Source organism: Oncorhynchus gorbuscha, unplaced genomic scaffold (genome assembly GCF_021184085.1).
Source record: "Oncorhynchus gorbuscha isolate QuinsamMale2020 ecotype Even-year unplaced genomic scaffold, OgorEven_v1.0 Un_scaffold_1027, whole genome shotgun sequence".
Taxonomy (NCBI): Eukaryota; Metazoa; Chordata; class Actinopteri; order Salmoniformes; family Salmonidae; genus Oncorhynchus; species Oncorhynchus gorbuscha.
In genome coordinates this window covers 74,129-88,776 of record NW_025745937.1, presented here as the reverse complement: position 1 = coordinate 88,776, position 14,648 = coordinate 74,129, and the positions used below count along the sequence as shown (strand labels likewise).

General features: G+C 46.7%; 1 protein-coding gene across 1 annotated transcript; it reads right to left on the bottom strand.

Annotated features, from left to right (window-relative positions):
• Window positions 1–5,415: 5,415 nt before the first annotated feature.
• Window positions 5,416–11,918, bottom strand: LOC124021034 (palmitoyltransferase ZDHHC7-like). Its single transcript, XM_046336345.1, has 2 exons — window positions 11,710–11,918; window positions 5,416–5,580 (listed from the first exon to the last, which is right to left on the bottom strand). Exons 1-2 carry the CDS (start codon window positions 11,806–11,808, stop codon window positions 5,416–5,418), a joined length of 264 nt encoding a protein of 87 aa, XP_046192301.1. The 5' UTR covers window positions 11,809–11,918.
• Window positions 11,919–14,648: the final 2,730 nt, after the last annotated feature.

Genomic DNA, 14,648 nt, shown 5'->3' with positions numbered 1-14,648 from the left:
TGGAGAGTGACCGCATTTCAGCCATGTGTAATTGGCCGACTCCCACCACGGTAAAGGAAGCGCAGAGGTTTCTGGGGTTTGGTAGCCAACTACTACCGGAGGTTTATCAGGGGTTTGGTCAGGTAGCCACCTACTACCGGAGGTTTATCAGGGGTTTGGTCAGGTAGCCACCTACTACCGGAGGTTTATCAGGGGTTTGGTCAGGTAGCCACCTACTACCGGAGGTTTATCAGGGGTTTGGTCAGGTAGCCAACTACTACCGGAGGTTTATCAGGGGTTTGGTCAGGTAGCCAACTACTACCGGAGGTTTATCAGGGGTTTGGTCAGGTAGCCAACTACTACCGGAGGTTTATCAGGGGTTTTGGTCAGGTAGCCACCTACTACCGGAGGTTTATCAGGGGTTTGGTCAGGTAGCCAACTACTACCGGAGGTTTATCAGGGGTTTGGTCAGGTAGCCACCTACTACCGGAGGTTTATCCGGGGTTTTGGTCAGGTAGCGGCTCCCATTATCTCACTGCTGAAGGGGGGACCGGTGCGTCTGCAGTGGTCGGCTGAGGCGGACAAGGCTTTTGGTCACCTGAAGGCTCTGTTTACCTCGGCTCCCGTGCTGGCTCATCCGGATCCCTCTTTGGCGTTCATAGTGGAGGTGGACGAGTCCGAGGCTGGGATAGGAACCGTGCTCTCTCAGCGCTCGGGTACGCCACCAAAGCTCTGCCCCTGTGCCTTCTTCTCGAAGAAGCTCAGCCCGGCGGAACAAAAGTATGACGTGGGGGACCAGGAGCTGCTGGCTGTCGTGGGCCATGTTTTTCACCCGTTTTGTGTTTACCCTTTCCTACCGACCAGGTTCCCAGAACGTTAAGACTCATTGTCCCGGCTGTATGACACAGAGGCCCATGGATCCCACCCCCATACTCCCCGCCTCCTGCCTGGTGGCATTGTCCCGGCTGTATGACACAGAGGCCCATGGATCCCACCCCCATACTCCCTGCCTCCTGCCTGGTGGCATTGTCCCGGCTGTATGACACAGAGGAGGATCCCACCCCCATACTCCCGCCCCTGCCTGGATCCCACTCCCATACTCCCCCCGCCTCCTGACTGGTGGCATTGTCCCGGCTGTATGACACAGAGGCCCATGGATCCCACCCCCATACTCCCTATTGGGCTCACACGTCACCCTCCTCTGGTCATCCGGGCATCGGTCAGACAGTGCGCCGTCTTAGTGGGAAGTACTGGTGGTCCACTGTAGCTAAGGACGTGAGGGTTTATGTCTCCTCCTGCTCGGTGTGCGCACAGTGCAAGGCCCCTAGACACTTGCCAAGGGAAGTTACAACCCTTACCCGTTCCACAACGGCCGTGGTCACACCTGTCGGTGGATTTCCTCACCGATCTTCCTCCTTCACAGGGTAACACCATGATCCTGGTCATTGTGGATTGTTTTTCCAAGTCCTGTCATGTTCTCCTTTTACCCGGTCTCCCTACGGCCCTACTGACTGCAGAGGCCCTGTTTACTCACGTCTTCCGGCACTATGAGGTGCCTGAGGATATAGTGTCTGATCGTCCCCAGTTCACGGGTCTGGAGAGCGTTCATGGAACATCTGGGGATCTCTTTAGTCTTACCTCAGGTTTTCACCCCGAGAGAAATGGGCAGGTGGAGAGAGTTAACCAGGATGTGGTTAGGTTTCTGCGGGCGTATTGCCAGGCCCGCCCGGGGGAGTGGGCGGCGCTCAAACCCTGGGCAGAGATGGCCCAGAACTCGCTCCGCCACTCCTCTACTAACCTCTCCCCTTTCCAATGCGTACTGGGGTACCAGCCGGTTCTGGCGCCGTGGCATCAGAGCCAGATCGAGGTTCCTGCGGTGGACAACTGGTTTAGGCGCTCGGAGGAGACATGGGACGCAGCTCATGTGAACCTTCAGCGGGCCATGAGGCGTCAGAAAGTGAGCGCAGACCGCCACCGCAGTGAGTCCCCGGTGTTCGTACTGGTTGGCTGGTATTGTTTGCCGGGTTCGTTAATACTCCCGTTATTTTACAAGTGACCGGTAATTTCACACACCGTTAGTATTTGTTTTATACTGGTGCTGTTCGTGGAATAAATGACCTTGTACACTCCTCTCTGCTCTCCTGCGCCTGATTCCATGCACCAGTTACCCACAGTTACCCACAGCCTCAGAGGACCAGTTAAAGCCTGACAGAAACACGCACCACAAGTCAGCAGGACCAGTTACCCACAGCCTGACACAGGGAGTAAAATAATGAGATCCTTTTTCCACATCAGGCTTTTACATATGGGACATGTTGTTCACAGACTAAAGCTCTTTATTTTAAAACAAATTATATCTACAATCATAAACCAAATAGATACAGTTTAAAACATACAGCATTAATCAATGGTGGATATTTGCATGATTGATGATTGTATTGATTAGGGTAACGCATATCTCATAAAACAAACGGGTGGTTGATGATCATCAATACCCTGTGTCACAATGGCTCTGTTGTGAAGACAACTAAATCAGCGGAGAGATGAGGTCAGGAGGGCTGAGGGGGAACAAAATGGTGGACTGAATTAGCCTTCATCATCAGGGAAGTCAGGAGGGCTGAGGGGGAACAAAATGGTGGACTGAATTAGCCTTCATCATCAGGGAGGTCAGGAGGGCTGAGGGGGAACAAAATGGTGGACTGAATTAGCCTTCATCATCAGGGAGGTCAGGAGGGCTGAGGGGGAACAAAATGGTGGACTGAATTAGCCTTCATCATCAGGGAGGTCAGGAGGGCTGAGGGGGAACAAAATGGTGGACTGAATTAGCCTTCATCATCAGGGAGGTCAGGAGGGCTGAGGGGGAACAAAATGGTGGACTGAATTAGCCTTCATCATCAGGGAGGTCAGGAGGGCTGAGGGGGAACAAAATGGTGGACTGAATTAGCCTTCATCATGAGGGAGGTCAGGAGGGCTGAGGGGGAACAAAATGGTGGACTGAATTAGCCTTCATCATCAGGGAGGTCAGGAGGGCTGAGGGGGAACAAAATGGTGGACTGAATTAGCCTTCATCAAAGACTGTCACTACAAGCTTCCTGTTGGTTGACAGACCCATTGCTTCACCAATGAAGTTTGTATTAAAGGCAGTGTGGCTGCCTATTCCCTAAATAATGCACTTCCTATGGCTCTGGTCTAAAGTAGTGCACTATATAGGGAATAGGGTGCCAGTTGGGACAAACCCAAAGTTCCAAGTATGGGAAGCATTTGTAAAGGGGGACTTGGGGTCTGGGAATCACTGGTAAAGAGGGGGACTTGGGGTCTGGGAAACACTGGTAAAGGGGGACTTGGGAAACACTGGTAAAGGGGGGACTTGGGGTCTGGGAATCACTGGTAAAGGGGGGAACTTTGGAAACACTGGTAAAGGGGGGACTTGGGGTCTGGGAATCACTGGTAAAGGGGGACTAGGGGTCTGGGAAACATTAGTAAAGGGGAGACTTGGGGTCTGGGAAACATTGGTAAAGGGGGACAGGACTTGGGGGGACAGGACATGGGAAACATTGATAAAGAGGGGATAAAGACAGGACTTGGGGTCTGGGAAACATTGGTAAGGGGGCACAGGACTCAGGGAAACATTGGTAAAGGGGGGACAGGACTCAGGGGTCTGGGAAACACTGGTAAAGGGGGGACTTGGGAAACACTGGTAAAGGGGGACTTGGGAAACACTGGGGGGGACTTGGGAAACACTGGTAAAGGGGGACTTGGGGTCTGGGAAACACTGGTAAAGGGGGACTTGGGAAACACTGGTAAAGGGGGACTTGGGAAACACTGGTAAAGGGGGACTTGGGGTCTGGGAAACACTGGTAAAGGGGGACTTGGGAAACACTGGTAAAGGGGGACTTGAGAAACACTGGTAAAGGGGGGATTTGGGAAACACTGGTAAAGGGGGGGACTTGGGGTCTGGGAAACACTGGTAAAGGGGGGGACTAGGGGTCTGGGAAACACTGTAGCAGCTCCTAACCAAGGAGGAAAAACAACCAATGAGACAAAATACAAAGAATCAACAAAAATACATTTTTCAGCGTTTCGGATTTGCTCCATTCTGGTAGAACCTCCCCCGTTTAAATGTGTTTGTCCCATTTGAGTCTCCTAAACATGGTCCTGAACATGGTCCTGAACATGGTCCTGCACATGGTCCTGCACATGGTCCTGAACATGGTCCTGAACATGGTCCTGCACATGGTCCTGAACATGGTCCTGCACATGGTCCTGAACATGGTCTGCTGCATCAGGGGCAGAGGTCAGGTTGTCCCATTTGAGTCTCCTGAACATGGTCCTGAACATGGTCCTGAACATGGTCCTGAACATGGTCCTGAACATGGTCCTGAACATGGTCCTGAACATGGGTCTGAACATGGTCCTGAACATGGTCCTGAACATGGTCTGCTGCATCAAGGGCAGAGGTCAGGTGTTGTCCCATTTGAGTCTCCTGAACATGGTCCTGGACATGGTCGTGAACATGGTCCTGAACATGGTCCTGAACATGGTCCTGCACATGGTCCTGAACATGGTCCAGGTCACAGGTCAACCTGTTGTTCAGTCTGCTGCATCAGGGGCAAAGGTCTCTATGTGGGGAGGACAGACCCAGATAAATCCCTAGTCTCTCTGTGTGGAGGACAGACCCAGATGAAGCCCTAGTCTCTCTGTGTGGAGGACAGACCCAGATAAAGCCCTAGTCTCTCTGTGTGGAGGACAGACCCAGATAAAGCCCTAGTCTCTCTGTGTGGAGGACAGACCCAGATACAGGTCTCCCTGTCAGTGGGGTGGAGACAGCCATGCTGGAAGCACTTTTTCTAAGGGCAGAGAGTCAGGGACTTCAGGGGAGCCCCTGTAGTGTGTATGGGGGGTACAGCTGTTCTACATTACGTAGGTCACAGATCACCCCCCCATCCTATCAGTCCAGAGGTACCACCAGAACCCCCGGGATGTGTTCAACGGTCCAGAGAGGTCCGGGGTTATCAGACGGTCCAGAGAGGTCCGGGGTTATCAGACAGTCCAGAGAGGTCCGGGGTATCAGACGGTCCAGAGAGGTCCGGGGTTATCAGACGGTCCAGAGAGGTCCGGGGGTACCAGACGGTCCAGAGAGGTCCGGGGGTATCAGACGGTCCAGAGAGGTCCGGGGGTATCAGACGGTCCAGACGGTCCAGAGAGGGTCGGGGGTATCAGACGGTCCAGAGTGGTCCGGGGTATCAGACGGTCCAGAGAGGTCCGGGTATCAGACGGTCCAGAGAGGTCCGGGGTATCTCAGACGGTCCAGAGAGGTCCGGGGTACCAGACGGTCCAGAGAGGTCGGGGTTATCAGACGGTCCAGAGAGGTCCGGGGATATCAGACGGTGAAGAGCTGTTTGGGTGCTCAGCCCTCAGACAGAGAACTCCACACCACTACGGCGTGTACGCGTCATCAGTAGGCCAGCCTGCAGAGACGCTCAGGCCGGTGAATGGGTTGAACCAGAGGAAGGAGGGCGGGCCTCCGAACACGGCCTTCATCCCCTCCCAGCGCACACGCCGCTCCCACGTCGGCTTCTCATTCTTCAGACGCTCGATCTCCTGGGAGATGAAACAGACACCGACAGACAGACAACAGACAGACACTTTAGTCAACACACTATTTTAACGAAACCGTGCTACTGCTGCCTCAACTAGGTCGATTCAGGACAGACATTTTGTTCTATTTGTTCATGGATATCAGGGGAAAACTGAAGGAGTTGGACCAGAACGATCTGTAGTCCAGTCAGACTAGGAGAGGACTCAGGGACCAGAACGATCTGTAGTCCAGTCAGACTAGTAGATGACTCAGGGACCAGAACGATCTGTAGTCCAGTCAGACTAGGAGAGGACTCAGGGACCAGAACGATCTGTAGTCCAGTCAGACTAGGAGATGACTCAGGGACCAGAACGATCTGTAGTCCAGTCAGACTAGAGATGACTCTGTAGTCCAGTCAGACTAGGAGATGACTCAGGGACCAGAACGATCTGTAGTCCAGTCAGACTAGTAGATGACTCAGGGACCAGAACGATCTGTAGTCCAGTCAGACTAGGAGATGACTCAGGGACCAGAACGATCTGTAGTCCAGTCAGACTAGTAGATGACTCAGGGACCAGAACGATCTGTAGTCCAGTCAGACTAGGAGATGACTCAGGGACCAGAATGATCTCAGACTAGTCCAGTCCAGACTAGTCAGAGATGACTCAGGGACCAGAATGATCTGTAGTCCAGTCAGACTAGTAGAGGACTCAGGGACCAGAATGATCTGTAGTCCAGTCAGACTAGGAGAGGACTCAGGGACCAGAATGATCTGTAGTCCAGTCAGACTAGGAGATGACTCAGGGACCAGAACAGAGTCAGACTAGTAGATGACTCAGGGACCAGAATGATCTCAGGGACCAGAACGATCTGTCCAGTCAGACTAGGAGAGGACTCAGGGACCAGAACGATCTGTAGTCCAGTCAGACTAGGAGATGACTCAGGGACCAGAATGATCTGTAGTCCAGTCAGACTAGTAGATGACTCAGGGACCAGAATGATCTGTAGTCCAGTCAGACTAGGAGATGACTCAGGGACCAGAACGATCTGTAGTCCAGTCAGACTAGTAGATGACTCAGGGACCAGAATGATCTGTAGTCCAGTCAGACTAGGAGATGACTCAGGGACCAGACCAGAATGATCTGTAGTCTCAGACTAGTCCAGTCAGACTAGGAGAGGACTCAGGGACCAGAATGATCTGTAGTCCAGTCAGACTAGGAGAGGACTCAGGGACCAGAACGATCTGTAGTCCAGTCAGACTAGTAGATGACTCAGGGACCAGAACGATCTGTAGTCCAGTCAGACTAGTAGATGACTCAGGGACCAGAACGATCTGTAGTCCAGTCAGACTAGGAGAGGACTCAGGGACCAGAACGATCTGTAGTCCAGTCAGACTAGGAGATGATGACTCAGGGACCAGAATGATCTGTAGTCCAGTCAGACTAGGAGATGACTCAGGGACCAGAATGATCTGTAGTCCAGTCAGACTAGTAGATGACTCAGGGACCAGAATGATCTGTAGTCCAGTCAGACTAGGAGATGACTCAGGGACCAGAATGATCTGTAGTCCAGTCAGACTAGTAGAGGACTCAGGGACCAGAATGATCTGTAGTCCAGTCAGACTAGTAGAGGACTCAGGAACCAGAATGATCTGTAGTCCAGTCAGACTAGGAGATGACTCAGGGACCAGAACGATCTGTAGTCCAGTCAGACTAGGAGATGACTCAGGGACCAGAACGATCTGTAGTCCAGTCAGACTAGGAGATGACTCAGGGACCAGAACGATCTGTAGTCCAGTCAGACTAGGAGATGACTCAGGGACCAGAATGATCTGTAGTCCAGTCAGACTAGGAGATGACTCAGGGACCAGAACTGATCTGTAGTCCAGTCAGACTAGTAGATGACTCAGGGACCAGAATGATCGATCTGTAGTCCAGTCAGACTAGGTCAGAGGACTCAGGGACCAGAATGATCTGTAGTCCAGTCAGACTAGGAGATGACTCAGGGACCAGAACGATCTGTAGTCCAGTCAGACTAGGAGATGACTCAGGGATGACCAGTCAGGGACTCAGGGACCAGAACGATCTGTAGTCCAGTCAGACTAGGAGATGACTCAGGGACCAGAATGATCTGTAGTCCAGTCAGACTAGGAGATGACTCAGGGACCAGAACGATCTGTAGTCCAGTCAGACTAGGAGATGACTCAGGGACCAGAACGATCTGTAGTCCAGTCAGACTAGGAGATGACTCAGGGACCAGAACGATCTGTAGTCCAGTCAGACTAGGAGATGACTCAGGGACCAGAACGATCTGTAGTCCAGTCAGACTAGGAGATGACTCAGGGACCAGAACGATCTGTAGTCCAGTCAGACTAGGAGAGGACTCAGGGACCAGAACGATCTGTAGTCCAGTCAGACTAGGAGATGACTCAGGGACCAGAATGATCTGTAGTCCAGTCAGACTAGGAGATGACTCAGGGACCAGAATGATCTGTAGTCCAGTCAGACTAGTAGAGGACTCAGGGACCAGAATGATCTGTAGTCCAGTCAGACTAGGAGAGGACTCAGGGACCAGAATGATCTGTAGTCCAGTCAGACTAGGAGATGACTCGGGGACCAGAATGATCTGTAGTCCAGTCAGACTAGGAGATGACTCAGGGACCAGAATGATCTGTAGTCCAGTCAGAATAGGAGATGACTCAGGGACCAGAATAATCTGTAGTCCAGTCAGACTAGGAGATGACTCAGGGGCTGAGTCATCTCCTATTACAGGGGCTGAGTCACTGGCTTACTAGGGCTCTTCCATGCCGTCCCTAGGAGGGGTGCGTCACTTGAGTGGGTTGAGTCACTGATGTGATCTTCCTGTCTGGGTTGGCATCCCCCCTTGGGTTGTGCCCGTGGCGGAGATCTTTGTGGGCTATACTCGGCCTTGTCTCAGGATGGTAAGTTGGTGGTTGAAGATATCCCTCTAGTGGTGTGGGGGCTGTGCTTTGGCAAAGTGGGTGGGGTTATATCCTTCCTGTTTGGCCCTGTCCGGGGGTGTCATCGGATGGGGCCACAGTGTCTCCTGACCACTCCTGTCTAAGCTTCCAGTATTTATGCTGCAGTAATTTATGTGTCGAGGGGCTAGGGTCAGTTTGTTATATCTGGAGTACTTCTCCTGTCCTATCCGGTGTCCTGTGTGAATTTAAGTATGCTCTCTCTAATTCTCTCTTTCTTTCTCTCTCTCTCTTGGAGGACCTGAGCCCTCGGACCATGCCCCAGGACTACCTGACATGATGACTCCTTGCTGTCCCCAGGCCACCTGGCCGTGCTGCTGCTCCAGTTTCAACTGTTCTGCCTTATTATTATTGGACCATGCTGGTCATTTATGAACATTTGAACATCTTGGCCATGTTCTGTTATAATCTCCACCCGGCACAGCCAGAAGAGGACTGGCCACCCCACATAGCCTGGTTTCTCTCTAGGTTTCTTCCTAGGTTTTGGCCTTTCTAGGGAGTTTTTTCCTAGCCACCGTACTTCTACACCTGCATTGCTTGCTGTTTGGGGTTTTAGGTTGGGGCTATGATTTGATAGAGGACTGAGGGTCTTCCAAATATTGAAAGTGTGTAAATAATTACCCATGTTATTTTGTAAATGTATATATATTTATTCCTATTTTTTTTTCTCATTTTTCTCTCATTTTCTTGGGGGGGGGGGGGGTGTAAGAGTGAAATTTTGGTATTTTGTATGTAGTTATTTGTTTCAAAATGTATACCTTCATCAATTTGGCCACTTGGGTACATTTGGGCTACTTGTGTGGGAAACCTGGGTGACTTCATGATAAATGTCATGTAGCACACTCATTTTGGAAGTTATCATTCTGAAACTGCACAAGTACTGTTGCCCTCTTATATCTTTTCACTGAAATTGTCCCCATCATCCGATCTGAATGTTTGTTTTATCTTGTTCATTTTAAAGATGATACAAAAATAAAAAAAAAATAAAAAACATATGGTTGATTTCATTGTTTTATCTAAACCAGATCTATTGTGTTATATTCTCCTACATTCAATTCACATGAACAAAAACTTCAGAGTGTTTTCTTTCAAATGGTACCAAGAATATGCATATCCTTGGTTCTGTGCCTGAGCTACAGGCAGTTAGATTTGGGTATGTCTTCAGGCGGAAATTGCACAAAGTAGGGGGGAGCTGTAAGAGGACTCAGTTCTTCACAATTCCTGACATTTGATCTTAGTAAAAATTCCCTGTCTTAGGTTAGTTAGAATCACCACTTTATTTTAAGAATGTGAAATGTCAGAATAATAGTAGAGAGAATGATTTATTTCAGCTTTTATTTATTTCATCACATTCCCAATGGGTCAGATGTTCAGATACACTCAATTAGTATTTGATAGCATTGCTTTTAAATGGTTTAACTTGGGTCAAACGTTTCAGGTAGCCTTCCACAAGCTTCACACAATAAGTTGGATGAATTTTGGCCCATTCCTCCTGACAGAGATGGGTAACTGAGTCAGGTTTGTAGGCCTCCTTGTTCGCACATGCTTTTTCAGTTCTGCCCCCCACATTTTAGACAGGATGTTTCTATAGGATTGAGGTCAGGGCTTTGTGATGGCCACTCCAATACCTAGACTTTGTTGTCCTTAAGCTATTTTTCCACAACTTTGGAAGTATGCTTGGGGTCATTGTCCATTTGGAAGACCCATTTTGCGACCAAGCTTTAACTTGTCTTGTCTTGAGATGTTGCTTCAATATATCCACATAATTTTCTTTCCTCATGATGCCATCTATTTTGTGAAGTGCACCAGTCCCTCCTGCAGCAAAGCACCCCCACAACATGATGCTGCCACCCCCGTGCTTCGCGGTTGGGATGGTGTTCTTCGGCTCGCAAGCTTCCCCCTTCTTCCTCCAAACATAACGATGGTCATTATGGCCAAACAGTTCTATTTTTGTTTCATCAGATCAGAGGACATTTCTCCAAGAAGTACAATCTTTGTCCCCATGTGCAGTTGCAAACCGTAGTCTGGCTTTTTTATGGCGGTTTTGGAGCAGTGGCTTCTTCCTTGCTGGGCGGCCTTTCAGGTTATGCCGATATAGGACTCGTTTTACTGTGGATATAGATACTTTTGCACCTGTTTCCTCCAGCATCTTCACAAGGTCCTTTGCTGCTGTTCTGGGATTAATTTGCACTTATTTATGCACCAAAGTAAGTTGTCAAGCAAAGAGGCATTGAGTTTGAAGCTAGGCCTTGAAATACATCCACAGGTACACCTCCAATTGATTCAAATGATGTCAATTAGCCTATCAGAAGCTTCTAAAGTGATGACATAATTTTCTGGAATTTTCCAAGCTGTTTAAAGGCACAGTCAACTTAGTGTATGTAAACTTCTCGCCCACTGGAATTGTGATACAGTGAATTATAAGTGAAATCATCTGTAAATAATTGGTGGAAAAATGACTTGTGTCAGGCACAAAGTAGATGTCCTAACCGACTTGCCAAAACTATAGTTTGTTAACAAGAAATTTGTGGAGTGGTTGAAAAACAAGTTTTAATGAGTCCAACCTAAATGTATGTAAACTTCCGACTTCAACTGTACTTGTCCATTAACTTTCGATACGTACGTACATTTAAAACCAAATACTTTTACTCAAGTAGTATTTTACTGGGTGACTTTTACTCAAGTAGTATTTTACTTTTTTACTCAAGTAGTATTTTACTGGGTGACTTTTACTCAAGTAGTATACTCTTTTACTCAAGTAGTATTTTACTGGGTGACTTTTACTCAAGTAGTATTTTACTGGGTGACTTTTACTCAAGTAGTATTTTACTGGGTGACTTTTACTCAAGTAGTATTTTACTGGGTGACTTTTACTCAAGTAGTATTTTACTGGGTGACTTTTACTCAAGTAGTATTTTACTGGGTGACTTTTACTTTTACTTGATTCATTATCTATTAAAGTATCTTTACTTTTACTCAAGTATGAGATTGAGAACTTTTTCCACCACTGCAGGCTGGTGTTAACGTTGACAAGTTAAGTGGTGACGACCACAGAGCTTTTTCCACCACTGCAGGCTGGGCACGGTGTCAGTAATAATGTGTTAACCTTGACACTTCCTTTAAGTGGTGACGACCACAGAGCTTGGTGCCTCACCGTCTCGTCGTTGCAGATGGAGTGTATCTGCGTTCCGAACATCACCACGGTGAAGGTGAGGAAGAGGAAGGCCTCCAGACAGAGGAAGATCATCAGCATCACCGCCACTGGCGGAGAGAAGTCGGTGCATTCTGGAGATGGATTTGTGGGAGAGGAGAGGAGAGAGGTGTCATTATTTTGACAGAGGAGAGAAGTGTCATTATTTTGACAGAGGAGAGAAGTGTCATTATTTTGACAGAGGAGAGAAGTGTCATTATTTTGACAGAGGAGAGAAGTGTCATTATTTTGACAGAGGAGAGAGGTGTCATTATTTTGACAGAGGAGAGAGGTGTCATTATTTTGACAGAGGAGAGAGTGTCATTATTTTGACAGAGGAGAGAAGTGTCATTATTTTGACAGAGGAGAGAAGTGTCATTATTTTGACAGAGGAGAGAAGTGTCATTATTTTGACAGAGGAGAGAGGTGTCATTATTTTGACAGAGGAGAGAAGTGTCATTATTTTGACAGAGGAGAGAAGTGTCATTATTTTGACAGAGGAGAGAAGTGTCATTATTTTGTCAGAGGAGAGAGGTGTCATTATTTTGACAGAGGAGAGAAGTGTCATTATTTTGACAGAGGAGAGAAGTGTCATTATTTTGACAGAGGAGAGAAGTGTCATTATTTTGACAGAGGAGAGAAGTGTCATTATTTTGACAGAGGAGAGAAGTGTCATTATTTTGTCAGAGGAGAGAAGTGTCATTATTTTGACAGAGAGAAGTGTCATTATTTTGACAGAGGAGAGAAGTGTCATTATTTTGTCAGAGGAGAGAGGTGTCATTATTTTGACAGAGGAGAGAAGTGTCATTATTTTGACAGAGGAGAGAAGTGTCATTATTTTGTCAGAGGAGAGAAGTGTCATTATTTTGACAGAGGAGAGAAGTGTCATTATTTTGACAGAGGAGAGAAGTGTCATTATTTTGACAGAGGAGAGAAGTGTCATTATTTTGTCAGAGGAGAAAGTGTCATTATTTTGTCAGAGGAGATCAGTGTCATTATTTTGACAGAGGAGAGAATGTCATCATCATGACAGAGGATCATAATGTCATTATTTTGACAGAGGAGAGAAGTGTCATTATTTTGACAGAGGAGATCAATTATGTCATTATTTTGATCAGAGGATCATCAGTGTCATTATTTTGACAGAGGAAACATCATCATTATTTTGTCAGAGGATCATGAATTGTCATCATCATTCATCAGAGGATTATCATCATTATTTTGTCATCATAATCATAAAGGTGTCATTATTCATCATCATTTCAAATCAAATCATCATCATCATCATCATCATCATCATGATTATTATAAACATCATCATCATCATGATTATTATAAACATCATCATCATCATCACCATCATCAATCATCATGATTATTATAAACATCATCATCATCATCATGATTATTATAAACATCATCATCATCATCATGATTATCATAAACATCATCATCATCATCATCAATCCTCTTCATTATTATAAACATCATCATCATCACCATCATCATCATCATAATCATCATCATCATCATCATCATCATCATCATCATCATCATCATCATCATCATAATCATCATCATCATCATCATATCATCATCATCATCATCATCACCATCATCATCATCATCATCATCATCATCATCATCATCATAATCATCATATCTTATCATCATTCTTCATCATCATCACCATCATCACCATCATCATCATCATTATCTTCATCATTATTATAAACATCATCATCATCATCATCATCATCATAATCATCATCATCATCATCATCATTATCATCATCATCATCATCATCATCATCATCATCATCATCATTATCATTTCATCATCATCCTCATTATTTCATCATCATCATCACCATCATCATCATCATCATCATAATCACCATCATCATCACCGTCATCATCATCATCATTATTATAAACATCATCATCATCATCATCATTATTATAAATATCATCATCATCATCATAATCATCATCACCATCATTTCATCATCATCATCACTCATCATCATCATCATCATCATCATCATCATCATCATCATAATCATCATCATCATCATCATCATCATCATCATCATCATCATTATAAACATCATCATCATCATCATCATCATCATCATCATAATCATCATCATTATCATTTCATCATTCATCAAACATCATCATCATCATCATCATCATTATTATAAACATCATCATCATCATTATTAAACATCATTATCATCAATCCTCTTCATTATTATAATCATCATCCTCATTATTTCATCATCATATCCAAGATGGCGTAGCAGTCAGGCATCTTTGTCTTCGTCTTGTCGCGTCCCGTGTATATATATATCTTCGCATTTTCTTCGCATTTATTTTTAAAATATTTTTAAACCTCAACTTCAACATACTCTCCTGCAACGCCTCACCCAATGTGGTATAGATCTGCTATTTTCTTTACTTTAGAACCAGAAACCCCAACAGAAGCTAGCCAGCTAACTAGCTAGTAGTCAGCTAGCCACTGCTTGCGGTCATAAGCTAACCTTTAGCCCGGACAACTCCTGCCAGTCTGCACAGCGCAATTCAACCCAAAGCATACTGGACTCTTTTTCCCCACATATACTGATACCTACCGCAACCTCTGAACCTTCTCATCTGGATCATCACAGCTAGCTAGCGGCTATCCAAGGAGCCCCCTGGCTAACGTCTCTGTCACGAAGAAAGCACCAATTAGCCTGGAGCTGGCCGGTGCTAGGCCCATCCCCAGCAAGCTGAAGAGGTCCATCAGCCACTTGGTAAAATAGGTATTGTTTCCCAATTGGCCTGGACCCTTTTATTGCACATGATTCATCGACCCGGCCAAGGTTTTTGACTCTGTCAATCACAGCATTCTTATCGGC

Coding starts and splice junctions, on each gene's coding strand:
- LOC124021034 (XM_046336345.1), bottom strand. CDS start 11,808: ATGCTGATGATCTTCCTCTGTCTGGAGGCCTTCCTCTTCCTCACCTTC. Junction 5,581..11,709: donor CCATCTGCAACGACGAGACG/GTGAGGCACCAA, acceptor TTCATCTCCCAG/GAGATCGAGCGTCTGAAGAA.